General features: G+C 46.4%; 1 protein-coding gene across 1 annotated transcript; it reads right to left on the minus strand.

The window, feature by feature from the left end:
• Positions 1-13,346: 13,346 nt before the first annotated feature.
• On the minus strand, positions 13,347-16,689 carry FOXI1 (forkhead box I1). Its single transcript, XM_037799253.1, is given in 3 exon segments — positions 13,347-14,609; positions 16,112-16,616; positions 16,618-16,689. Coding segments are annotated over 3 exon segments (1,137 nt in total). The 3' UTR covers positions 13,347-14,049.
• Positions 16,690-27,148: the final 10,459 nt, after the last annotated feature.

Raw genomic sequence — 27,148 nt, forward strand, 5'->3', positions numbered from 1 at the left:
TCATCGTAATTTTATGGCATGGTTTATTGACTCAATTTGCTATCACTGAACGTTCAAGTTATTTTGCCATTTCACTATCATAAACTATTCACTAATGTAAATATTCCTGTGATGGACATTCTTGAACACATATCTTTGCACTTTCAGTTTTTAAAATAAATTCCTAGAAGAAAAATTCCTCAGTCAGAAGAGGTGCACATTAGATAGTTTCATACATACTATCAATTGCCTCCAACTAAAGTCATTGCCCGTCGTTCTCCCACAGCAAGTTTATGAGATGAGAGCACCCATTTTCTCCCTCTCTTGACAGCTCTGGGCATTGCTAACCTGTAGGTGAAAAGGATTTATCAATATCCCTTTTGTGCAATGCTTTGAGTATTAGTGAGATTGGGCATCTTTTCCTGTGTTTATTATCTGTTTGCATTTCTTATTTAGTGAAAATAGATTTTCCCACTTTCTGCTGTGAAAATCTTTATCTTATTAATTTGTCAGAGCTCTTCTTATATTAAGTTTCTTCTCCCTTGTAAACCTAAAACTGCTCTAAAACCAATTTACTAATTTTTTTAAAAAGATGTCTTCTAAATTTATTTTTCCTTTTCAAAATTATTTTGGCTATTCTAAGATATTTTCATCTCCATATAAATTTTGAATCAACTCATCAAATTCTACAAAAAAGAGTATGAGCTTTTGATTGATTTAGTTAAATCTTCAGTTTGGTGAAAATTAACATAAATCTATTGTGGCTTCTGATCTGTAAACACAGTATATATCTTTCTATTTATTCACGTTTTTAATTTTTTTTTTCTCAGCAATGTTTGTGCTTTGCAGTGTACAGATAATGCATTTATGTTATTAAATTTATCCCAAAGTATTTGTCATTTTTATGTCATTGTAAATTGTACTTTCTTTTTATGTTTAACTTTTTATTGTTTCTGCTATATAGAAATACAATTTTTATTTATAGACCTCTCCTCCTGCTAGCGTGCTAAATTCACTTATAAGGTCTTAATATTTTTTATTTATACTATCATGTTTTCTGAAATAAGAATGGTTTAGCACTTTCTTTACAATGTGCATGACTTTATTTTTCTTGCCTTATTTCATAGGAAGGACCTTGAGGACAATATAGAATAGAAGATTTGAGAGCATATATTGTCACCGTGTTTCCTATCTTAGGGGGAATATTTAATCTTTCCCATTGAATGTGATGATAGCTCTAGAATTTTCATAGACACCCTTTACCACATTGACAGAGTTTCCTTCTATTGCAAGTGTGCTAAGAAGTTTTGTCATGAATGTGAGTTTTTTGTCAAATATTTTTCCTGCATTTTGTAAGATGATCATATTGTCTTATGTTTTTAGTCTAATATGGTGAATTACATGAATTGATTTTCAAATGTTCAATTTCTGGGATTAACCTAACTTGGTCATGATATATTATCCTTTAATACATTGTTGGATTCCATTTGCTAGTATTTCATCAAAGATTTCTGCATTTATTTTCAAGATATATGTTGGTTTATTGATTTCTTCCTGTATAATGTGTTTGCTTGGTTTTGGTATATGGTAACTGGTCTTGTAGAATGAATTGGCAAGGGTTTCATCATCTTCAATTTTCTGGAAGACTCAATATTTGTTAGAATTCATCTGAAACCATTGAAGCCTAGAGAATATTAAACTGCTAATTCAACTTCTTGAATAGATGTAGGGCTATTCAGGTATCTATTCCTTCTTGAGCAAGCTTTGGTAGTATATGCTTTCAGGGAACTTGTCCTATTCATCTAAATTGTCAAATTTATTAATAAAGTTTTCATTAGATTCCCTTATTGTACTTTAAATGTCTGTAGGATCCTACTGATGACCTTCCCTTTCTGCTATAGGTAATTTTTGCCTTTTCTCTTTCTTTTTCTGGATCAGTCTGGCTAGAGGCTTATTAATTTTATCATTTTCTCAGAGAACTAGTTCTTAGTATCAATTTTCATTTTTTTGTATTCTATTTGATTGATTTCTGTTTCAATCTTTATTATTTCCTTCCTTCTGTTTACTTTGGGTTTAATTTTTTCTTATCTTCCTAGTTTTTTTTATTTTTTTTTAATTGTGAACTTTAACGTATATACATAACAGAGAAAACTTTCAAAGTATGGTGTCACAAGTAGTTAGAGTGCAAATTTCAAAGACTATCATGGGTCACAGTTCCACATCTTCAGCCATTTCCATTATTGTAAAATATAACATACGTACAGAAAGGTGTCATCTCTCAATGTACAGCTCAACAAGCAGTCATATAGGTAATTTCAAAAATTGTTATGGTTATAGTTCTACAGTTTCAGTTCTTGTATTACACAATGCAAGGTATATGCAGAAAGGTGAAGACCTTCGACGAGCATCTATAGAGCAAATTCCAAGGGATGCTATGGGCTACAGTTCTACCATGTCATTTACCTCTTTCCAGCCATTTCAGCATTCCAGCTTCCCCCAAAAATCTATAATTACATAAAGTTTCGGTGTTTATAGACCTTTGTTAAATCTTAACTTGTTTGTTGCTACCCCTTCCTCTCATCTAATCTCTTTCTCTGACTTTAGGGATGTCCAGACAGGGAGCACCCTAACTTGTCCATATTGAAAGGGGGTGTCCACAGTATGGGGAAGGGGCTTTCTAGTTTTTTAAAGATAGAAGTTAGAAACCTTGCTTTTGTTCATTTTTAATATAAACATTTAATGCTTCAAATTTCCTTCTAGGTACTGCTTTAACTGCATCCCACCAAGTTTAATATATTGGGATTTTATTTTATTTAGTTCGAACTACTTTCTGATTTCTCTGTGATTTTTTCCTTTGACCCATGAATTATTTAGAAATTTGTTTAATTTCCAAATATTTCAAGATTTTCCCAGATAAATTTCTATTATTGATTTCTAGTTCAATTCTATTATGACCAGAAATAATGCTTTGAATATTTTCAAACCTCTTAAATTTATTAAGACTTGTTTTATGGCTCAAAATGTGGTTTATATTGGAAAATGTCCCATGTGCCCTTGAAAAGAATTGTATTCTGCTGTAATTTGGTGAAGTTTTATAAATATCATTTAGGTGCCATTGATTGACAGTGTTGTTCAACTCTCCTATATATTGATTGATTTTGTGACTACTTGTTCTATCAATTATTAAAAGAGGAGGAAATCTCTAAATATAATTGTGGATTTGTCTATTCTTTCAGTTGTATCAGTTTTTGCTCTATTAGTATACTATGAAAGCCTTATAATAACATACTTCCATTTCCCTTTTCCTATCTTTATGCTATTAATGCCATACATTTTATGCCCATATTTGTTATAAGCCCTATTATACATTGTTATTTTTCCTTTAAACTGTCAGTTATCTTTGAATGAGATTTAAAATGAGTAAAACTGTCTTTCATGTTTATCTACATATTTAACCTTTCTGATGTTCTTCATTTCTTTGTGTAGCTTCAAATTTTCATCTGTCAACATTTTCCCTCTGACTGAAGAACTTCCTTTAGCATTTCTTTTGGAACAGATCTCTTGGCAATGAATATTTTCTAGTATTGTTTATCTGAAAAAGACTTCATTTCACCTTCATCTATAAAATGTACTTTCATTAGGTAACAAATTCTAGGTTGACAGTTTGCTTTGGTTTTTGTTTTTTCTTTCAGTACTTATTACTGCTCCATTGACTTCTGCCTTGTATAGTTTTGAATGAAAAGCTTGCTGTCAATCATATCCTTGTTTCTCTGTATATTATGAATCTCCCTCTCCTTGCCTGACTGCTTTTAAGATTCTTCTCTTTATCACTGGTTGTCGTTAATTTAGTTACATCTTTTCATGTTTTGTTTTTTACACTTACTCTGCTTATTCTGCTTTTGATTCATCAAGTTTCTTGGATTTCTGGGTCATCATAAAATTTTTGGCCAATATTTCTTCACATTTTTTCCTCCAAAAAAATATAAAAGGTTATTAACTTTTTGACCTGTCTGCTCTAAATATTTCCCTTCATTTGCATGTAGTTTCTTTCTCTGGTTGTGGTGGTTTTGCCATACAGAGACATCTAATTTGTATGTAGTTGATTTTGTAGATCATTTTTTTATTGTCTTTGTTTCAGTCATCATGCAAAGAAGGGGCTGTGTTCCAGGAACTCAGATTTCACCCTAATGCAGGAGGAGGAGTATCACTGATGTGACTTTCAGTCTGATCACTTCCCTGATTGATTTTCAGCCCCAGCTTGATATTTTGCTTCCCTTACATGCTAACTCCCATTGTCTTGAACTACTTGCGTGTCCCTTGCTCATCTCCAGGTATTGGCCATAAAGTACCCTCTGCCTGCAGTACTCATTCCTTTCTCCTTTCCCAAGGAGGAATCTTACTGGTCTTTAAAAACCTAGCTCAGATGCCATTGACTCCCAGGAGCTTTCTATGGTGGCTTGGAGCTTCTTAAACTTAATCCATACCTGTGGATGTGAACCCATTGTAAGCAGGACCTTTTGATGAGGTCACTTCGGTTAAGATGAGGCCCAACTGAATTAGGATGGGTCTTAAACCTATTGTTGGGTCCTTTGTATATATATTTTTTTAAATCTTCATTTATCGAGATATATTCACATACCACACAGTCATACATAACAAATCGTACATTCGATTGTTCGCAGTGCCATTATTACATAGTTGTACATTCATCACCTAAATCAATCCCTGACACCTTCATTAGCACACAAACAAAAATAACAAGAATAATAATTAAAGTGAAAAAGAGCAATTGAAGTAAAAAAGAACACTGGGTGCCTTTGTCTGTTTGTTTGTTTGTTTCCTTCCCCTATTTTTCTACTCATCCATCCATAAACTAGACAAAGTGGAGTGTGGTCCTTATGGCTTTCCCAATCCCATTGTCACCCCTCATAAGCTACATTTTTATACAATTGTCTTCGAGATTCATGGGTTCTGGGTTGTAGTCTGATAGTTTCAGGTATCCACCACCAGCTATGTTGGGTCCTTTATAAGCAGAATGAAATTCAGACACACAGCCATGGATAGAAGCAGAAGTCAGCAGAACCCAGAGAGACCAGGGAGGGCACCATGTGCATTGCCATGTGTCAGAAAAGCCAAGGACCCAGAACGCCACAGTCTTCTGGGAGAAATCATCGCCTTGATGACGTCCTGATTTTGGACTTCTCCTAGCCCTAAAACCATGAGCCAATATAGTTTCCATTCTTTAAGCTAAACCATTGCATGGTATTTATTTTTGCAGCTGGGAAACTGAAACACCTTCCCTTATCCTCTTGCCTAGGCTAGGTATTTCCTTTGTGTCTCTGCATCCTGCAGTCCTGTGTGCCGGCCCATCTGAGCACATGCCACACTGAACTGTGCAAAGGTGTTTACTCATCTGTCTCTCAATCAGACCATGGGCTCTGTGAGGATGGGACTGTGTATTATCCATTATGTCTCCAATTCCTAACACAGAGCTTGGCACATAGATGCTCAATAGACGTTTGACGAATGACTGAATGAACATGTGACCCACCTGGTGCCAATGTCCTCCAGCCAAAGACCACAGGGATTCACCTGTGATTGAACAAGTTGGGTTATTACTTGTTGCAGCAAAGGGATGTATGTACACAAAGGGAATGGTGGGGTGTCCCAGTAAGACAGTGTTAGGAAGGACTTATTAAAGGACTTAGACTGGTGTTAGGTGTTTAGGGAAGGATTTAAGGTAAGGAGACTGCTCTGGTTCAGATACTGCTAGGAAGTAGAGGTAATTTTATGACTGGGCATCTTAATATAACTTATCTGGAAGGAGGGTAGACTAACTAGACTGAGGCTAAAGCAGCAATGGATAAAGAAGTAGCAATCCCTCCTATTTGCCAGAATGAGGAGATGCTTCAGTCATTTTTGTGGTGTGGACAGTGTTTATGGTTTTACTTGTGCTCAAATGTGATCAGGGAGTTGTCTTGGTCAGTCACAGTGACAGCAGCCTTGCCTGATGTTGATGTTCATTGAGGTTGTTCATGATCAGCAGGAGAATGCCAAGGCCCAGCTGGGAGGGCCAGCCCAGCCACAGGCAGCAGGAGTGGCTTTTCTCCTCCACACCAGCTGTCCACCTGCACCTTCCTCGGTCACCTCCCTGCACCTCTGCTTTCCCTCCCTCCCTTCTCTGCCGGGTCTCCCCCCCCCCCCATTCTCCTCTGCTCTTTTCCACTATCCAAACCTGCTGCAAGACAGTGGCCAATATGGGTGACATGGACAGGGTGTTACACTGTGAAGAACCCTGGACACATGGGGAACTGGCATTTTTGTGCATAGGTGTGTGCCTGTTATTAACAGGCAATGTGGCCCTTGTCCCATCCTTTGTGCTTTGTGGGGTTCAGCTTCCTCATCTGTGATGTGAGCAGGATCGGACCAGATTCCTAATAAGCCATTTTGTGTTGCAACCAGGGGTGCTGAAAAGCTTAGTCATACGCTGTTAAAATTATTTATAGTTTTAGGCATCTATGGACAACTGTAGGAGGTAAACATGTGTGAGAGAGTGTGTGTATGTGTTGTACAATTTTCTGGTGCTTCTAAACCCCACCATGTCAGCAGTCCCCCCATGTTACCCACTCCTAGGGCCATCTCTCAGTTTGGGGGCCTGAGAGCATGAGCCTCTGGGTGAGGTCAGGCAAGTGTGGCCTTTGATTCATGGAAGATACCACGTGTATGTTGCCAAAATGATGGAGCTCTCTAGAAGGTTGGGTTAGGAAAGTATGTTGGGGTGGAAAGAAGAGGGGAGACCTCTTTCCCCTCCTATAATCTTTAGATTTCCTAGGTGATGTGCAATTGGGAAAGGGGTCTTAGCTCCTCAGGATAATTTTTTTCAAAGAGAAACACAAAACTAACAAGTTAAGGATGTTGATTTGCATCAAATGGATAATATAAGGGACATTTCATCCAGACCAGCCAGTATGCCAGGCCCTTTCCACGTATTATCACACTCAATACTCATAAAAATTCTGAAATTGGGTCCATTCCTTATCTCTATTTAATACACGATGGATCTGAGGCTCAGTGAAGTAACGTTTCTTGCCCAAGGGCTAAACGAAGATTCAAATCTAATTCTGTCTAGATTTTATTCTTTCTTTATTTCACTTATCTTTCTCCCCTCCAAGGGCTGGAAGTTCGTAATGATAAGAATAAACCCTCTGTCTTTGCTATATAGGGCAATAGTCCCTCTCCTTCCCATTTTCAACATAAATTTACCTAGACAAGTCTGGGTAATAGACAGTAGCTTTTAAGTTTTGTTTTGTTTTTTTCCATCGTTGATCTTCTTTCTTCTAACAGAAGCAGGCCCAGAGTTAAACCCAGTCATTACTGGACAAAGAGGTACTTGACCATGCCAGGGAAGGGCTGGGAGTGATTTAAGGTGAGTCCTGATGAAGGTTAGTTTTGAACAGTTGTCAGCCCCTCAGTGCATCAAAGAGAATTAAGGAGAGCTGGAGCAGCCCACAGGAATAGGGAGCTGCGAGTGTGGCTGTCTTAGGAACCTCTCCTGGGGAGGAATACATTTAAAAGATTAATGTCCAGCAGTGAGTTTCATGCATTCATTCATTCATTCATTCATTCACTGGTTCATCCATTCGACATTCACCAAGCACATTCACCGTACCAGGCCCTGTGCCAAGGAAGCCATCAAGACCTGGTTCCTGGTCGCATAGAAGTCAGAGGATATAGGAAGCCACACAAGAAGAGAGAAAACCACTACTCGTGGGTAAGGATCCACAGCGGCTATGGGAGCCCACAGGTTGGGTGTTTGCTGGTCAGGAATTGCTTGCTGCAGCATGTGGCTCCTTAAATGGGAATTGAAGGCAGGGGGTGGAAAAGGAGGGGGATTGGGAAGAAAAAGGAGACTCTGGAAGACAGAACAGCTCCTGGAAAGGCTTAGAGATAAGAAGGACAATATGAATGTGAGACACTAATATTTTAGGGGCAGGGGATTTTGGGGGGAGGTACCAATTGGCACTTATTCCAGTGGTGTGTTGAAGTCTGCTCATGCTGGTTCATGAATGCTGATTATTAAATTTTCAAGTGTTTCATGAATCAACTCTTAAACACAGTCATTATTAAAAATTAAATTTTATAAATGCAGTTAGATAAATTATATTAAAACAAAGATAATAAATAAATATACAAAACATCATTTCCCAATTGTTTTACCATGTTACAGTCTTACATATGCTCTTGTTTATTTACACCTATTGTATCTATATGGTGGAAAAACTATTTTATATTGTGTATGTATCTTCCCAATTCTGCATTTAGTTATATCATGTGAATTACCTGGAATTGACCACGTAGGGAGTGTTTACACCATGGGAATAGGCAGGTGCTATAAATTAGGGCTTTTTTTTTCCTGGAGTATGTGTTGTTAAATATTTATCAGCATATCGATTGAGCTTAATGCACATACAGAAAATTCAGAAATCACAAGTGTGAGCTCAATATATTTTACTAAAGTGAATACATCTGTGTGACCAGTACCCGGCTGAAAAAAGCAGAACCTATCAGCACCCCCATAGGACCATCTCATACTCCCTTCTGGTCACTACCCCCTCCCAACCCTCTGCCATTCTCCCCCCACCCCTCCCCCCACCAAACACAAGGATCATCTCTAGCCTGACTTCCCCAATACCTCACGAGCTCTGGGGAGAGTTTCTGCCAGTCCCTTTCCCCATAGTTCCCTTTCCTCCTTTTGGTGTTAACATATAGACATTCATTTTTGCACTATTCTGTTTTAAAATAGTTTAAAATCACTCTAAGAATACAGAAGCACTGGAGAAAAAATAGAAAACACATTTGAGTCTGGTTCAGTCTGATGCTATGCCCAGGGACCTAATCTGAGAGACGAGGCCAGAGGGAGGCAGGGAGTAGCTCAGGACTGGTCTGATGAACCATGCAAATTAATGTGGTCTTGACACTAGAGAAGTGCAGACCACTGAAGGGCTCTACAGAGAGAGAGGCATGGCTAGCTGTGCTCCTTAGGAAGCTCGGTCTCTGCATGGAAAGGGAGAGACTGGAGGCAGGGAGGCCAGTCTGGAGGCTGTCATTGATCAGGAAGGCTGAGATATTTGTGGCCCAAGCCAGGGTAACATCTTTCTGAAGACTTTTATCCCACTTGTATCATTCCAGAGCCTATGAAAAGGGAACTATCTGCACAGTTAGGAGAAGAGAAGATCAGTTCTGCTGCACAGGGATACCGTCTCCTATTCCCAATCAGGGGTGCTCTCCTAGCACAGACTCCGGAGCCAGACATACCTGTGTTTGAGGTCCACCTTTCACATTTACTAGCTGTATGAACTTGGAAAAGTTACTTAAATTTTCTGAATACTGGTTTCTTCCATACCAAATTTAAAGAATGTTCGCTCTGGCCTCAAAGGATGTTGTGAACATTAACTAGTCTACAGTAAGTATTTGTTCCTGGTTAGCACTTAGTGAATGTTAAATGCTGCTGCTGTCTCAGCTGCTTGATGTAGAGGGAAGGGATCAGAGCTTCCCACATAGCTGTACCACCTCCATGATAGACCCTTTGTTTTTTGGACTTCTGAAAGCGAAGGCCAGCCTGCTTGGAAAGAGAAGAACATATGTCCAAGGGGTTCTTTGGGGGCCCACAGAGAAGCGGAAGAAAGGAAATGGTGTCTGCAACATTGCAACATTTCTGTCCCATTGAACCCCAAAGGAAGCACTGAGTTGAGAAGGTTGGAGACAAATGTCAATTTCATAGTGTTTTCACAACAATCCCTGAAAAGAAAATCAACAGACATTTTGCAGAAAAAGCAGTACAGGCTTCTTTCCCCCTGGGATGAAGGGAAGCAAGGTTCAGGGGTGAAAGTGTATGTGTAGGGCAGGGGGCTGAACTTAGCCTTCCACAAGGTCAGGGCTTGGACCTCTGGTGACGTGCTTGCCGAGGTGGCTCCTCCTGATTTGGGTGCTACACCCTCACAGCCATTCCAGTGAGAAGATTCTTAGTGCCTTGTTCAATAGCAGAACTCACTAGTTCCCATTTCCAGAGGAGTGTGAGAGCCCAAGATTTAGCTTGTGTAGACTGGGGTTCATATCTCTGCTCCCTCACTTAATAGCTGTGAGATCTTGGTAGGTTTCCTAAAACTTGCTGGCCTCAGTTTTTCATAGTCAAATGGACAAAATAACAGCACCTATTTTACAGGGTTTTTGTGAAGATTAAACAAGCCTGGCCGTAGTGCCTGGCACAGAGCAGGGGCTCAATCAGTGCCAGCTATTCTGCCCCAGCTCTCTGTCCTTCAGCTCTCCTCCCTTTCCAGCCCTATGCCCTGACTTCTCCATCATCTCCCCAAGGAGGGAATCTGCTGCCCCTCATTCCCATTAAACCCCCACAAACTGGTGTGCTAACATTTCAGGGAATCTGAGCATTTATTTTCTGGCTCTCATTAGGTAAACTGCAGGTCTCACATGGATTCCCCTTTCTTTTAAAGCATCCCCCATGGTGGGTTCCTAGGAGCCATGTACATGCTAAGGGAACCATTCCCCAGCCATAGCCCGTAGAGCTCAGCTTGGGTCAGGGGCTTCCCTAGAGCCAGTCAGCAGGGTGGGGACATGGCCAAGAAATAATGTGGCCAGTTTCTTGGGCTCCTGTTGGTGGAGGAAGTGGTTTCTAGCAAGGGAAGCCTGGTCTAAAAATACAATCACAATACATAAAAATGAGCACAATGACAAAAATCCATCATCTAGCATGTTCTATCATCCACCAGACAATGACTGATTTTTTTCCCCTTGCACTTTTATCCATTAAAATAAATGGACGTATGACACACATATTCTGCTGTGAGGCATACTTCTGTGGTTAGTTTTGAGGGTGAGAGTGTAAGCCAGTGGTTGGAGCCTCTTCACATTAGTTCACATCTATCGTCCTTCGGTTCCAGTCTCACCTCCTCCATGCAGACTTCCTGGTCTCCCCAATGTAAAAGAAGCCCTCTTTCATAGACACTTTCTTCATCTTGTGGCCATGTCTTCAATGTAAAGCTGAACTACAGAGCTTAAATAATGCAAATTTCCATCCATAGCACTCGACACAGGATTGAATCCCTGGCAGAGAGCCAGTCCTTCCTCCTCCTTCCGTTTCCTCCTTGCCTCCCTCTCTCTACTCACGAGTCTTCTCAGAGGAAGAAAACCAAAAGAGGAGTGAGGCCCCACCTGCAGCGCCTGGGCAGAGCAGACTCCTTCTCGACTGGGTCCCCCAGCCCCACCCTTCCAGTGAGCTCCTGGCGCTGCCACCAGGAACTTCTCTCATAACCCAGATGAGCGCTGGCAGGGTTTTCAAACAGCCTGAGCCCCGGGGCCTTCCCTTTACTGCCGGTGCCCATTAAATTCTGGGCTGAATTTTGTGGATGTTGGTTCTAAATATCCCTGCCCCGCTTTGGGCTGGGTTTATCTCCCTTTGGGCTCCTTCACGCCTGTTTCCTCACCCAGCTCCCCTTCCCCTCCCCCCGGGCCCCATTGCAAATCTGCCTTCCGAAAGGAGTGGGGGTTGAAGTGCAATGAGATTTTCGATGGACAGTGTGGGATTTCAGGATCTGTTTGTGGGCAAACTTGGTGGCAGGGGGGTCTTATGTGACAAGAAATTCTGGCCTGGGCTTCAGAGGCCTGCATTTAATGCTGCCTCAGACCCCATCTCTCTGGGGCCATGGGCAGCGTCCCTTCTCCTCCAGCTTCCAGTGCCCTGTCTGTGCAGCAAGGGGTCAGCCTCTTCCTGGTCTGACACTCCTCGGCCCTTTACTTCTCTCAGCCACTACCACTGCCGCCTCTACTGCCAGCGATGTCTATGGTTGACTGAGGAAAGGGAATCTCCAAGGAATAATTTGAAGGGTTTCTAAGGAGACCCCCACTTTTTCTTCTTTGGGTTTCTATAATTTTACTCTCTTGTGTCAAGGCTTGGCTCCCCAGGGCTAGATACAGTGGCTAAGAGTTTCAGCCATGGCATCATCAGTTGAGCTGGGTTTGAATCCTGGCTGTGTGTCCTTGATCAAATCACAGAATCTCCCAGGAGTCAGTACTCTCACCTATTAAATGCTGATAATAACATTCATAGCTTTGAATTATTTTGAGGATTAAATGTGATAAAGCTTGTCAGGTTTTAACACTGTGGGTGGCATGGAGTAAACCTTCAATGAATGCAAATTGTTACCATTAATTATTATTACTATTATTATTATTTTTTACCTCCCCTCTGTCACTCCAGGGAGAGATTGCTCCCCAGAGCCTGCGTGGGGAGCTTGGCATGGCCCGGGTAGGAAACCGGTGTCCCCAGCTTAACCCCTGTTTATGCATGCCTAAGGAGGGGACTCCCAGCTTTCCAGAGTCTTCTGACCTTGGCTGGGGATGGGTCATCCAGCACACATTGTGCCAGGCTCCCCAGTGAATCAGTGTACCCTCTCGAGGGCTGCCATGCAGGTCCTGCCTGCAGAGGGCTTGTGCCTACCCACAGCCCTCGGCGAATGGTGGCTCACAGGGTTGGTGTCACTTCTTTCAGCATTATCCAGATCTGTGCCACTCTGACCCTCAGTTTTCTTTTCTGTACAATGGGACTCGTACCACCTCCCCCACTGGGCTTTCAGGAGGAGAAAGCATCTTAGCTTGGTTAAGAGCATGGCATGAGCTGGGAAGACTGGGATATGCCAAGAACATATTTTGTGTCAGATCTACTTGCACCCACCCTGTGCCCACAGGCTCCCCTCTCAAGGCACTTGGTCCAGTCCCTAAACCAGTGTGGAGGGGAGAAAGTATCTCACCATACCTATTCTCTTCCTGCCTCCTGTCCCAAAGCCCTTCAGCTCCAGGCTACACTTGGCACCCCTTTGAGTCAACCAGGCAGCCCCAAGACAGGAAGAATCACAAGGAAGGGCCACACATTCTGCACAAAGGTGTTTTTTGTTTTTTAATTAAAAAGAAAATAAGAAAACAACACTCCCTCTCCCCTCCCCAAACACTTCCTAGGGTGTGCTGTGATGATACATCACAAGCATATAAAGTACATCAAAAACAAGGAAAAGCAATCCTAGGGGCTGCTGCTTCTGTCTCCCTGCATAGAAGCCCTGCATGGGCAGGGGGGGCTGCAGGCCCTTCCCTTGGGGCCTTTGTTTTCTCAGACAACCAGTCACCTCTCCCTGCCTATAAAAAAGGAAGCACATATTCAGGTTTGTTTCTCTTGGAAGACTCAGCCACCCGGGGCTCCCTGGTCCATGCTGGGCACACAGGAAGCTGGAGTTTAAAATATTTTACAGGTGGGTAGTGCCAGGGGTAGGAGGGGGTTGGTGGGTGGGTTGTGGGGTGCAAACCCCTGCTCTTGCTGATCCCTGGCTCTGCTCAAGTTCTCTGGGGTCGGGGGAGCTGAGAGGCTGGGGAAGCTATGTCTGTCTCTCCCGGGGCACTGGGACTGGGCCCCCTGACATAAAGCCTGATGTCGCCTTCCCTCCTTGAGCGGTAGCAAAAGGAGTGTGCACCTAAGTTGGGGCAGGCATTCTGGGTTGGTGCTGAGTTTTGATGGACAGTGACAAGGCAGTGATGAGACTGATATTCTTGCAATCATTAGTGTCTCACACTGACCTTTCTCAGCTGCTCCATCCCTGCCTCCTAGGGATTTGACATCTGCTTTGCCGTTTACCAGTTTTTATGAACCTGGGGAAGCTACTTTACTTCCTCGAGCCTCAGTTTCCTCATCTGTTAAATGGGGAGGTTCATGCTAACTTCAATGCCTAAAAAGAGCCCAGCACAGCCCTTGGCCCTTATAAAGGCTCAACAAGCAGCCACCATGATGACTTTTATCCAGTCATCCATGGCTCCGTGGCAAGGTCGGCGAGTCCTGTGTGCAGACAATAGGTGTGATCAACCGAAGGTTTAACAATGTTCTAGAGAAAGGCTGAGCTCCTCCAAGCCTCTCATGTGCTGTCTGGGCCATCTCAGCCCACAGGCTAGCTGGCATAGAGTTGCTCCACAGCTTTTCTCTTGGGCACGTCCATCTGCCTCAGTCCTGTTCAGTGGCTAGACCTCGGTGCCCTCTCTGGGGTAGAGGATGCTGTTGGTGTTGATGCTGTTGTAGAAGTGAGGGCTGAATTGGTTGAGGACGGAGCCTCCATAGCCAAGCATGTTGGGGGGCACTGGGTTGGCCCACTCACCCCCGCCCCCGTGGCTGCCGAGGTTGGTGAGTGGGGTGTAGGAGTTGAAGCTCACCAAGTTCTGCCCCATCTTGTCAGCGGGCTCGGGGCTCAGTCCTGGTGTTGCCACCGAGCGCCCCATGGGGCCTGCCCCACTCACGTAGGCCGTCATGGTGGAAAGGAAGTTGCCGAGGCAGGGGGAGGCCGAGGGGGGAGGTGAGGGCCGCTTCTCCGGGGAGCTGGTGGTGCCCGGCGAGGGGCTGTCAAAGATGTCCTGGGACTCTGCCGTCTTGGGGCTGCCCACCAGGAGACTGTTCTCTGTTTTCTCCGGGGCCAAGGAGCCTGAGCTGGAGGAGACCTCCGATTTTCTCTTCCTCTTCCTGCGGAAATTTCCGTTGTCGAACATCTTCTCACAGTTGGGGTCCAGGGTCCAGTAATTCCCTTTGCCTGGGAGACAAAAGCAGGAGACGGTAAGTACAGAGACCAAGAAAGTGCTTTGCTTCTGTTGCTTTTTATTGTCATAAGCTAAAAACTCAGGGGTCAAGTGCAGAAAGAGAGAGAACAAAACGCAGGGACCAAGAAATGGAAGGACTCCACAAACCAGCCAGTCCACCATGGTGATCTTTATTTAGGCACTTTCCCTGCCACTAGGCTTTCTGGAATCACAAAGAGAGAGATACAGTCCCTGTCACCCAGGAGGTTACGGTCGAAGTGCTGGGCGGTGGGGGGCTGGGGGTGGGCAGGGGTACGTCCATTGCTGTAGTTAAAGAACACTCAACTTGGAGGGAAAAATTCAAGATGCCTCGAAAGTCCTGGGCAGAGAGTCAGAAGAAGAATTCGAGTCCTTGCTTTCCTCCTAACTGACTGAGGGACTTGGGCAACCCTCAGTTTACCAGTCTGAGAAGTGGGCACATTGGAATTGCCCCTTCTTACTCAGGCTCACTGTGAGACATGGCAGACACCAGACATGCAAAGGGCTTTGTAGCTGTGGGGTGTCACCCAAAGGTAAGGGCAGAGCTCTGCTGACAGCGTCTCTCAGCCCGAGGGTGAGGGTGGTCTTTGGATCTAATGCTCTCTTCCGGCCCCTCGCCAACCGCCCAGGGGGCAGAAGTGGGGATCCTCTGAGCCTCACTGTGGCCTCCCCTGGAGGAATAAGAATGGGCTTTCATTCTGGGAAATGAACACAAGAACACTTGCTATATTTCTCCCCGTACATCTCTATATTTTAGAAATTCATCATTAAAAGGAAAAGATCACAATCTGGTGCTAGAGAAACCTCTGTGCAGTCAGGCTGTCACTGTCACTGTTCTGTGTTATGTTCGGCGGTGGTTTCCGCTGTGAGTCCGACCCCTCCTCATCTGTAAAATGGCTTTAATAAGGGCTACCCTGCCAGGCGTCCTGGGATTAAAGGGGATTATGTAAATATGGCAGGTGGCACGACTCCAACCCTTTATGGTTGTTCAGCAAAGGCCAGACCCTCTTTGGGCAGGCCTGCAACACGTTCGGGCACAAGGCTCTGTCTAGCTCAATGTCTTGTTCACTGAGAACCTCTTATGTGTCCAGTGCTGGGAATGCAGATTAATCATAATTAATCACTATACTTGTCAGTAATGGAAACATCTTACATGCATTATTATCTCATTGCCCACACAAGCCTGCAGAGACGCACTGCTACCATCCCTAATTTTCAGGGGAGGAAACTGAGGCCCAAGGCCACTGACAGCGAAGGGTGAAACCCAGGGCTCCTTCACTGCTGAGCTCCAGGCACTGCCTCACAGCAGCTGCCCATCTGGGGGGCACGGCCATATTCAGAACTTTCCGGAAGGGGGTGCTGAGGATGAATGAAATGAGCCTTCCTTAGGGAGCCCCCGGGCTTGCCGAAGCCGTGGACCCTGCCCCCTTAGCTGGGGGTCCGGGCAGCCCCTGCCCTGCTCTCGCCGCCCCCTCACCTGGGTCATCCTCGTCGCGGGGCACCTTCTTGAAGCAGTCGTTGAGCGACAGGTTGTGGCGGATGGAGTTCTGCCAGCCCGCCTTGCTCTTGTTGTAGAAGGGGAAGTTGTCGGCCACGTACTGGTAGATCTGGCTGAGGGTGAGGCGCTTGTCGGGGGCCCCGTGGATGGCCATGGCGATGAGGGCCGAGTAGGAGTACGGGGGCCGCACCAGCTTCATCAGCTCCTCCTGCGAGGGGATGGGCAGCCAGCTCAGGTCGCTGCCCCCCAGCCCGGACACGCCAGGCAGCAGCTGCCTCTGCACCCCGTAGGCCTGGGGCAGGAAGGGGCCAGTGCTGGGGCCGGGCAGGTAGGGTGGCGGGGTCATGGCGGGCCCGTTGAGCCAGAGGTAGGGGTTGGGGGTGGCACCGTAATCGCAGCCCCCCTCGAAGGATGGGGGCCGCTGAGGGCTGGGCACACTCTGCGGGTGGAAGAAGTTCTCATAGTAAAGGTTCATCTCGGGGGGGCTCCTGGCCGATGCTGGGGAACTGGGGGCTGCAGCGGGGTGGGGAGGGCGCGGGGAGGTCAAAGGAGCTCATGCTGGGGCTGGCTGGGCCGGGCCGGGGCCGCCTGTCTGGCACCTGTGCACAGGGAGCTGGTCCTGCCAGGTGCTCGGCTGGGCCCTGCCTCCTACTTATACCCCCACGGGCTGGGCCTGGGTGGCCCCACCCAGGGGCGGCCACCTGCCTGGGCTTGGCCGAGGGCCCGCCTCCCGCCCCCTCCAGCCAGGCCTGTGCCAGCCGGGACGTGGAGGGGGCGGTTTCCACGCCAGCGACAGGTCCCCACTAATAACATGCTAACAGGGGCTCACTGTAGCTGATACTCAAACTACAAGAGCCTCTTTCTTTCTCTCTCCATTTCCTTTTCTCTCTCAATTTTCTTTCTTTGTCAGTCCTTACCATCATCTTCATCTTTCTTCCTTTCTTTCACATGTTCTCTCCCTTCTCTTTGCTCTCATTTTCCTTCCCTCTCTAATTCTCTCCTTTCTCCTTCTGTGTTTCTTTTTCTCCACCAATGCCCTGGCCACAGCTCCGTCTCCATCACTCACTTTCTCTGTCTGCCTCCCTCTTCTCTCCCAGCCCCACCCCACGCTTTCTGATCACCTGCTCCCCACCCTGCCTCGGTGAGGCACGTTATCAGAAGCCCAGTTTCTTGGTCTTTTGAAATGAAGATTCATCTCTGGGCTCGAGGTAATAAGCTGAACATGGAGTTCATTCAATGGTGTTCATGTTTCCCGCCTCTATTCCTGACATAGCCCCAGAGGAGAGCAGAGAGGCAGCGGGGAGAGTCCCCTGGGAGGCGTCCTCCAGCTCAGGTGGGAAGAGTGGAGATTCCAGGAGAGGACCCAGCCCTGGAATGTCAGGAGGGAGCAGAGAGAGGATCACCTGGCGTCTGGCTGGCTTTCAAAGAGGGAGCCAGTTACGGGCTCTCTCCCTCCACATAGACACACACACGTACACACACAGCCACACACACACGCGTATGTGCATGCACACACCTGGACACACATGCAAATATACACAAGTACATGTGCACATACAGCCATATACACATGTGCACACACACAGTCGCATGCATGCACATGTTTATACCTACACCACACACACACAACACACACACGTACATGCACGGTCGTACATGCACACACATATAAATGCACATACCTGCACACATGTGCAAATATACACAGGTACATGTGCACATACAGCCATATACACATGTGCACATACTTATACACAGTCACATGCATGCACATGTTCATGTACACACCACAACATAACACATACACACGTGTACATGCATGGTCACACGTGCACGCACATATACACGCACATACCTGCACACACGTGCAAATATACACATGTAAGTGTGCATACACAGCCATACACATGCACATTCACATACACACACAGTCACATACATGCACATATTCATGAATACACCGCACATATAACACAACATGGTCACACATATATACACACACATACCTGCACACACATGTGCAAATACACACATGTACAAGTGCGTGCACACTCACAGCCATACACACATGTGTGCGCACACTTACACAGAGTCACATACATGCACACGTCCATGCACACACCACACACACACATATACACACACACACTGCAGTGGGGCAGAGAAGTGCTGTGGACAAGGCTGGGGGATTCACCTAGATGAGTAGCAGGATTCTTAAAATTTAACAATGAAAGGAGGGGGTTGGGAAGGGGACTTTGGGGAAAGACGAGAGAAGTTGCACAATCCAAGTTCCTTCCTGGCTGCAGGGACAGAGCAGGGCCCCCTAGGCTCCCCTCCATCCAAAATCCTTCCATGTTTCAAACTGCAGAGGCCCCTGGGCACTGAGGGAGCCAGGCCAGGAGGAGAGTCCTCCAGAAGCAGGAGCTCCACCCCGGCCCTCCTCCTCCATGCAGCTCGGCCAGGGCCTCACCTCTCTGCCTCCATTTCCGCTTCTGCATCTTCGAGTTGGCCTGTCCCAGACTCACCTTCATCCCTAGGTGCAGGCCTTCAGCTTGGGGAGTGGGTGGTGGTCTCCTGAACAGGCTTTAGTGGCAGCCGGAGACTTTTCTCTGAGATCAGACAACTTGGATAAAAAGTGTGTCCAGTCCCTCTGGCCATCACCTTCCTCCTGCCTCTACTTCTCCCCATTCAACTTCCTCCCACCTCCCCCAGACCCACCTTTCTTTGAGATGGAGGATGCCACTTACTGCCCCAAATGGAGGGGGGCCTCCCAGGGACCCATCCCCTGCAGGCCTGTCTGCTCTCCTCTATAGCTTCGTCAGGAATAGATGGGGGGACGTGAATGCCACTGAATGAAGTTCATTTTCGGCATATTGCTGTCTAAAGGATGAATTCCAGGTAATTGGGAAACTAGGGTCTTCCCAGGCCCTGAGGAACCATCTGCCCCACTGGGGACAGTGAACGAAGGGTGACTCTGGAAAGTTCTGACCACCCAGGTGGGGGCTTGAGCTAAGCACATTTTGCACATTCTTTCAGAAGAAGGAAGCCACAGAGGCAAAGTTTTTGCTTAAACTTTCTCTCCTGGGAGGATTGGCTTGATGAGAGCTGGGCCCCTGACTTTTCAAAAAACTGTCACATTGGAGCCTACCAATACAGTCCCAAAGCCTTACAAGCAGTCTGGCACTTCCACTTCTCAAAAATCATCCTACAGAATTAGACAGAACAAAGATTTAGCTACAGGAATGACCACCACATCATTGTTTATAGCCATAAAAACTGTAATGAACCTAAATATCCAACAATAGGGGATTGGTAAAATAAATTGTGTGTTTTCCAAATGACAAAATATTATGAAGCTGTGAAAAATAGATTGTAGAAGGCTATTTAGTGGTATGGGAAGAGTGGAGTTTCCAGGAGAGGACCCCTAACAGACTACTATTATGTTCTAATAGTATTATTTGGAGAAACAGGCTGAAAAATAATATGATTTCTGGTAAAATATATATTCATACTCATATATTTATATATATATACACATATGAAATCTGGAAAGTTAAATAGTAAGCTGCTAATTTTTATTCCTAGATGGAGAAATGAATGTGATTTTGTTGTTTCTCTGTAGTTTCTAATTTAAATGATTAGAGAAAGGCAATCACTCAGGTGATTTGCTTTTAGGGTAAGTGTAAAAGGCCAACGAGAGGCAATGTGGTGGAGATACAGCAGAGGGCACTGAGGTCATGTGGACCTGGGTTCAAATCCCTGGCTTACTGCTTAGTAACTGTGCAAACTTTGGTGAGTGATTTAATAATTCTCAGCCTTCGTTTTTCCACGTGAAAATGGGAATGATACCAACAGTTAACTCTCTCATGGAAGCTGTGAGCATTCAATGAGGTGATCAATGCAGTCAAGGAAAATCACGGGATGCATAGAGGTGCACTCCATAAATATTAGTTACTATATAGTCGATATAAATTTGACGTGTACAGCCAATCTCTCCCGAGTTTGCTGCCTTAAAGTTTCATCATCCCCATTTGGCAGCCTGCAGGCAGGGGAGTTGTGACTGGGGCAGACATCGATTGTCATTGCCATTTGCAGATGAGGTGCAGAGAGAGCCCAGAGTCAAAGGACAAGTCCACGGCCAAGCTGGGTCAGGACCCAGGTGGAGTTTCCCCAGGACCCCTCACCTGAGCCTCCCTGTCACACATGGACCCTGATTTTTGCCCCAGAAAGGAGAGGAAGCCTGGCCTGTCTTGGGAGGCCCCGCCCAATCGAGCCTCTGGGGACACACAGGTGCTCAGAGACAGCCCAGTGACCAGGGTGCAAGGCCTTTTGTCCCCTCCCCACTCCTGGTCATGGGGTCAGGCCTTCTGGTCAGGGGTGTCCCAAGCATCCCCAGAGGGCTCCTCCTTCCATATTTTCATGAGCATTGGCTGCAGCCTGTGGTGTGGGCCTGCTCCCACCATTGGAGAGGTCTAGGGGGTTACTTGGAAAATAACCAAGTGCCTTTGCAAACTAGAGTTGCTTTGTGGATAGAATCTATCAGAAGTGGAGATTCAAATGAGAAAAGATGTGCCCTGCCTGACTCCCAGAGCACAGATAATAGGTTGGGCTGGCAGAGGCCTTTGGTGATTTAGGGGCTGCTCTGGTGGCAGTTTGCATCTTACATTCCAGGAGGGGGGGGGGGGTGCTTCTTGAGTGAGAAAGACCATATATTCTGAAACCAAATTGGGATATTTGGGATGAGGCAATAGAACATTAGCAACATGGACTTTGGGATTGGGCAGACCTGGGTTCAAATCCACTTTGCTACTTGGTAGCTGTGTGCTCTTGGCCATGTTTTTTAATCTTACCAAAGCCTGTTTCCTTATCTATAAAATGGAGAAGCCAATAGTACCTGTCTTGTATGGTTTTTGAAGGAAGAAGCTAGGTAGTAAGTATATGTAGAGCAGAGAGCACCAGATCTGGCAAAGCTGATGATAATGAGGAAGATGATGAAGAGCGCCTGGGTACCTGAGAACAGGTATTGACGAGGGAGGTGGCTCTGGGCAGGAGCCCAGTCTCGCACCCTCCTTCAGCCAAGGTTTCCCACTTGCTTTTACCTTGGCAAAGTCTTGCCATTTGGGGAAGATGCCCCCAGGGAAGGAGGAAAGACCTGCTGCTCTTTCCAGATTCTATGTCCAGCAGCCAGCTGCAGACATTGCAGGGTCCAGAAGCCCAAGCTCACTCATGTCCTGCAGAAAGGGTGACTGTCCACAGGTCCCTGCCCAGGCCATGGCCACCCAGGGCCAGTGCCTCTGGCCTTTATCGGAGATCTGATCTCAATGCATCTAACTGGGTCCGTTTTCACATGCATGGACTCACTCAGCTCTTTGGACCACATTGTGAAATAAGGATTCTGTTTCCCTGTTTAATGAGGAGGAAACAGATACAGGATGGATGAAAAACTGGAGACAGAAGAGGTGGCAGGGGTTGGGAGGGAACTGCTCCAGCTGCCTACAGCTACAACCCGGGCAGGGCAGAGGGTACAGAGTGCAGGCTTTGGAGCCAATTTTTCTGCATTTCAATCCTGACTTCATTTCTCAGGTGCTATAATACCTCAGATGAGCAACTAATTGTTCTGGGCCTCAGTTTCCTCATCTGTGAAATGGGGACAAGAATAGGATTACGTCTGAGTGTTGCTTCCAGGACAACGCCTGGCACACGGTACATGCTTAATGTTAGCTCTTGTCAGGAACTCAGGAGCCGGGAAGTTATGGGAGAGGCTAATGGTCCATCGGCTAGAGCTACAACCCCATCCCCTCCTCCCCACACACAAGCCCACAGGCTTCACCAGCCATCCCCACGATTCATCCTTGACAGGGACTTGGCTTCAAGGACTCTTTCTCCTCTCTATATGGAAAGCACAGAGGGCTTCTGAGTTCCAGGGTTCCTGGGAGGCTAATCCAGTTGAAATCGGTTGGGCTGGGGAATCAGGATTTGGGACAAGTTGGCCTCCAATTTAGACTCACTGTTTCAGTTTCCTTACCTGTAAATCGGGAATGGGAGATTGCAGTTCTTCCACTCGCTGTCTATAAATAGTTCTCTGCAAATGGCAATGAGCTATTATGCAGGCTTCCTGTCCTGACTGGGCAGCGATGCTCACGAGAGCACTGTCCTGGGACTCGCTGCAGCTCCTCCTTCCCTGAGTGTGGACTTTTTGGAAGCCGGGCTAAGGAGTTTGCCAAGCCACGGCACGCCCCGGTGCTCTGCTGCTTGTTGGCCTCTGGTCAGCTTGAGGCTGAAGAATGGTGGATCAATGGCGTCCTCTGGTGGCCTTCTCTTTAAAAGCAGGAAGTAGAATTCAGGGATTTCAGAGCGCACCAAGGGTTTTCAGCTTCCTTTAATGAGAGGAGACCAGAGTGAAAGATTTAAGTGTCAGGTTCCCAGGAAGAACAGTAGCTTCAAGGAGGAAACACATGCCTGGAGTAAGACCTTCCCTCTGTCGCAATGGGAATGGTGGGAACTGGGTTGAAAATGGGAGAAGATGTTTCAGAAAGCAACCAAGCAGAATCCAATTGGCCTGCCCTGGATTCGAATAAAGCTCCTCCAGTTATATTTTTTTGAGTGACTTGAAGTTGTCTAATCTCTGTACTTTTGTCTGCTCATCTGTAAAACAAGGATAATCGGTGTTATCTCCCTGCAAGTGCTGTTGCAAGGACTGAATGAGATACGATAGGAAATGCCTTTGAAGCCATGCTTGGCAAATACTGTATTTATTCAGCAAATACTGATCGAATGTCCTCACAGTAACCGCTCTGGGCTGGATGTCGAGGATGCTATCATAGTTGCAAGGTGCTGCTCAGTCTCTAGTCAAGCTCCTGTGAGTTTGGCCATTTCTGTGCAGTATCTTTAGTTTTATCTACTTACGATTTTTTAATAGACTTGCTCACTTTCTCTTTTGCTTTTACTTAATTTATTTTAAAGATAAATACCATATGATTTCTGGAAATGGTTAATCAATAATCAGCATCATTTGCCAAAAGTAAGAAGAATTAGTATTTATTCAGAGGTTTCCCTGTGTTGGGCACAGCCTGAACTCCTTGTACTTGTGTTATCTCATTCAGTCCACAGTAAGCGCTGTAATTATTCCCATATTATGGATGGGAAATCAGAGGCACTGCAGGTTGTCTGCTGAAGGCTCTGGGCAGAGGCTTGCTCACTCTTGGCAGACAATGAGATCACGGAATGGTAGAGAGGTGATGAAAACCCACTGGCAAAGAGCCAAGACTTTCTCCTCTGAGAAGGTAAAAGGATTGGAAGAAAATGGAAAAGGGAGGGATTTTTCTCATCATGGGTGTGGTCATCCACATCCCCAGCACCTGTGAATACGTCACCTTACACAGTGAAAGGGTCTTTGCTAATGTGAGGAAGTTAAGGACCTTGAGAAGGGGAGATTATCCTGGATTATTCAGGAAGGTCCAATGTAATCACAAGTGCCCTTTTAAGAGGAAGAGAGAGAAGGAGTTGAAGATAGAAGAGGAGAGAACAATATGACAACAGATTTAGAGTGATGTAGCCATAGGCCAAGGATTGTCAGCAGCCTCTTGAAGTTGGAAGAGGCGAGGCACAGATTCTTCTTTGGAATCTCCAGCCTTGGAAGTGAACAGCCGTGTTGACACCTTGATTTGAGCCCCATAAGACTCATTTTGGACATCTGACCTCCAGAGTACATTTGTGTTCTTTTAAGCCACTAAGTTTGTGGTGATTTTATAGCAGCCATAGGAAACTGATGCAATGGGAGTCCATATTACACGAAGCTGCGACTCCTGTCCACCAAAGAGCCCTCCCACACCGCCAGTGGTGTTCATCCTATACCCAGGGAAATGCAGTCTGCTCAACAAGGGAATTCCCTCTCCCCTCCCTCATTCTCTCCCACACTGACCCTCAGACCCCATCTCTGGGTGAAGAACACTGGCTGGGGGGCAGTGTTTCTAGGCTGGGCTTGATCACTCATTCCATGCCTCACTCTGGGATTTTGGAGGCTTTGCTGGCCCCCTGGACCTCACTTTGCTCATCTAGCAAATGGGAGGCTAAGCTGTGTGGTTTTGAAGGACCTGACCGATGGGTCCCACTTGTGAGGCATATTCAAATACACTCTCCTGGGCTTGGCCCTGAGGGTTCTGATCTGTGAGGCCCAGGGTGGAACTGGGCACCCATGCTCATAGACATAGAGCCCCAGGCTAGAGAGTAAGTGATCTGGGGGTCCAGGCTGGGCTTGCCCATGTCATCTTTTGGAAACATGCCACTTGGCCACCAGCCCTGCAGAGCCCATAGCATAAAGTCCCTTCCCCAGCTTCTGAGCTGTGTGACCTGGGACAAGTGCCTCTGCCTCTCTGTGCCTGCTTCTTCACCTGTAAAAAGGGGGAATGGCAATAGTCTGTACTTCAGGGGCCCATTGTGAGGCCCAAAGAGTTTTTGATGCAAACTTCTAAGAACTTCCCCTGGCACGTAGTATGAGTGCAAGCATGCTGCCTCTCACAGTGCCAGGTCCTTAGGGTCAGGCATTCAAGACCCTTCTGGAACCTGGCCCCAGCCTGTCTCTCCTGTCCGCTCTCTGCCTCCCTCCATGGGTTGTTACTGCATGGACTTGTCACTATTGCTCAGATCCACACCTGTCCACTGGCTAGACACCCTTTCTCTGGGATGCCTTTCTCCCTCTTCTCCACCTGGAGAAATATGACCTACCATCTGATGCCAGCTCAAATGCCACCTCCTCTGGGAAGCCTTCCAGGTCACTGCTTGTCCCTGCTGTGTTCCTTCTGCACCTGGAGCAACCATCAGGCTCATCTTGGGTCAAGCTTTTCTGTGATTATCAGTTGATTTCCCAGAGCCCCTTGAGGGCAGGGATGCTGTTTTCTTCGGGAATTTAGACAATTCCTGGCACGAGTGTGAGGAAGTGAAAACAAGGCTGTGTGATGTTTCCTTTACCCTAGTTTGTCATGTGGAAATCAGGACAATAACAGGCACTTTCCCATCAAACTGAACACTCTTAGCAAAAGCTAATCAATTTCATCTGAAATTGATGATGTCTCTAGATCCCCTGACACAGTTATCGCCCACTGTCCTCTCTCAGAACCCCAGTCACATATGCTCACCCAGGTCCAGCTGGGTAGATTTCCGCCTGATTACCCCATGTACTGAAGGCAATGTTCCCGAGATCACCAGAAACCACATCTCTTCATGTGTCAACATGCTCACTCGGACAAGAAGGCCAGGTAGCCAGTGTTCACTGGTTTAAACTTTTGGTAATTAATGTTAATTTTATTCTCTAACATTTAACACAAAATATGTTATTTCTTTAGAATTTTAAGCTCTTTTTAAGTTCTGTGTGAATTTTTGGAGCCCCTCTTAAGGACACACTTTTCCTAAAATCTACTGAGCCCTCCCCCCAATCTCATAAACAATCAAAAATAACTGTGTAACTTAAGCATTTTCTCATTGGAGTCCTTAAGATTTGAATGTAAGAAAAACAATATGGTCAATTGTGCTTATAATGACACAAACCTACAGGTTTTATAATTTATAATTGCTAATAAAGCTTTGTGGAATGACATCTGCTCCGTGGGGTTGGTGATTATCACTCTTGCGTTCTCCTGTTCTCTGTCCTGACTCCCGGGAGACACCCACCCTCAGCCCCTTGCCCTGTCCCCTTAAAGAGAATGATAACTTCCTTCACCCTAAACGCCTCCCTTCTTCACCGAACCCACACTCTTCCTTCTGAAGCAAGAATCCTCCGAAGGGAAAATCTGGCTTCGGAGCTGGTCCCTTTGGCTCCTAGTAAGTCTCATGACCTTATCCTGAAACTTCTTCCTCTCACCCCGTCTCGTCCCCGACCCTGGAAGTCTTATTCTCAGCAGCAGCTTTAAACCTCTGACCCCGTACCTCATGGCACTGCCCAGGGACGCTTGCGCTTTGGGGGTCATGCTAACGGGTGCCTCATGGGAACTCTCAGGGCCGCGTCTGGTTCCGGGCAGGGCGGTTCCCATTCTTCAGCTCTGAATCCTGAGGATTTATGAGGGCACAGATGGGGACCTCGCCATGCACTATTCTCGGATTATTTTGCCTTTGGGAAAGGGGAAGTAAGGGTGATTCTGGACTCAGTGCCTTGGCAGTAGTACTCCCCTTTACCCAGGCCGGTAAGTTCTGTTCACAGGAAAGTGAGTAAACACGTCTCCTTAAGCAAGTAAAGCAGTTGAGCCAATGGCAATCGGGGCCCCTTTTTGGTGGGCGGGTCTTAGGGGTGAATCGGCCAATCAACAACGCGCTCTCACTTACGCTCCAACGAGAGGCTCGCGACTGCCTAGGTTGCTGGGTCAGGTGGACCCCGAGAGTCTGGCACCTCTGAGTGTGACACTTTCTGTTTGGTCAGTGCCTGAGACAGGACACATCTTTGGACTTTTCCTGGAAGAAGCTTTGGTGGGGAATCAGTGCAACCAGATCTGGGGCTAAGTTCTGTGTGTGGATGTGGGTGTGGGTGTGTGTGCTTCACTGATAATGCAGCTGCCACCAGTCACGTGTGCACTGGGGGGATGCCCCACCCCGATTGTGCCTCCTTCTAGGGTGGTGGAGGGCAGGGAGGGCAGGCAGGTGGTGCTGCTTCCAGCTCTGTCCACTGTCACCACTAAATAGGTCTCTTTGGCCTATTTTAAAAGTGCCTTTTGCTAAGAGTGTTCAGTTTGATCAGCCTGCAAAGCTGACAGAGGGAGAATTCGGAAACACCACTGTCCGTGTCATCGGCTTAGTGGCCATCTGGCATTGTCCCTTGTCACAGGTGAAGACATGCAGGTTCAGAGAGGTCAAGTGCTTTTCCCAAGGTCACAGTCCTCTGATTACAACCCTTTAGGGCCCAGAGATTCTTCTTGAATGATATGCACCCCCTAATACCCTTAGAGATTTGTGAGGGCTTCCCAGGCAGAGGGAAAGGGAGCTGAGCCTTCCTCAGTTCAGGGGCTGTGTGTGTCCCGCTGTACACCAGTT

Source organism: Choloepus didactylus, chromosome 11, assembly GCF_015220235.1.
Source record: "Choloepus didactylus isolate mChoDid1 chromosome 11, mChoDid1.pri, whole genome shotgun sequence".
Taxonomy (NCBI): domain Eukaryota; kingdom Metazoa; phylum Chordata; class Mammalia; order Pilosa; family Megalonychidae; genus Choloepus; species Choloepus didactylus.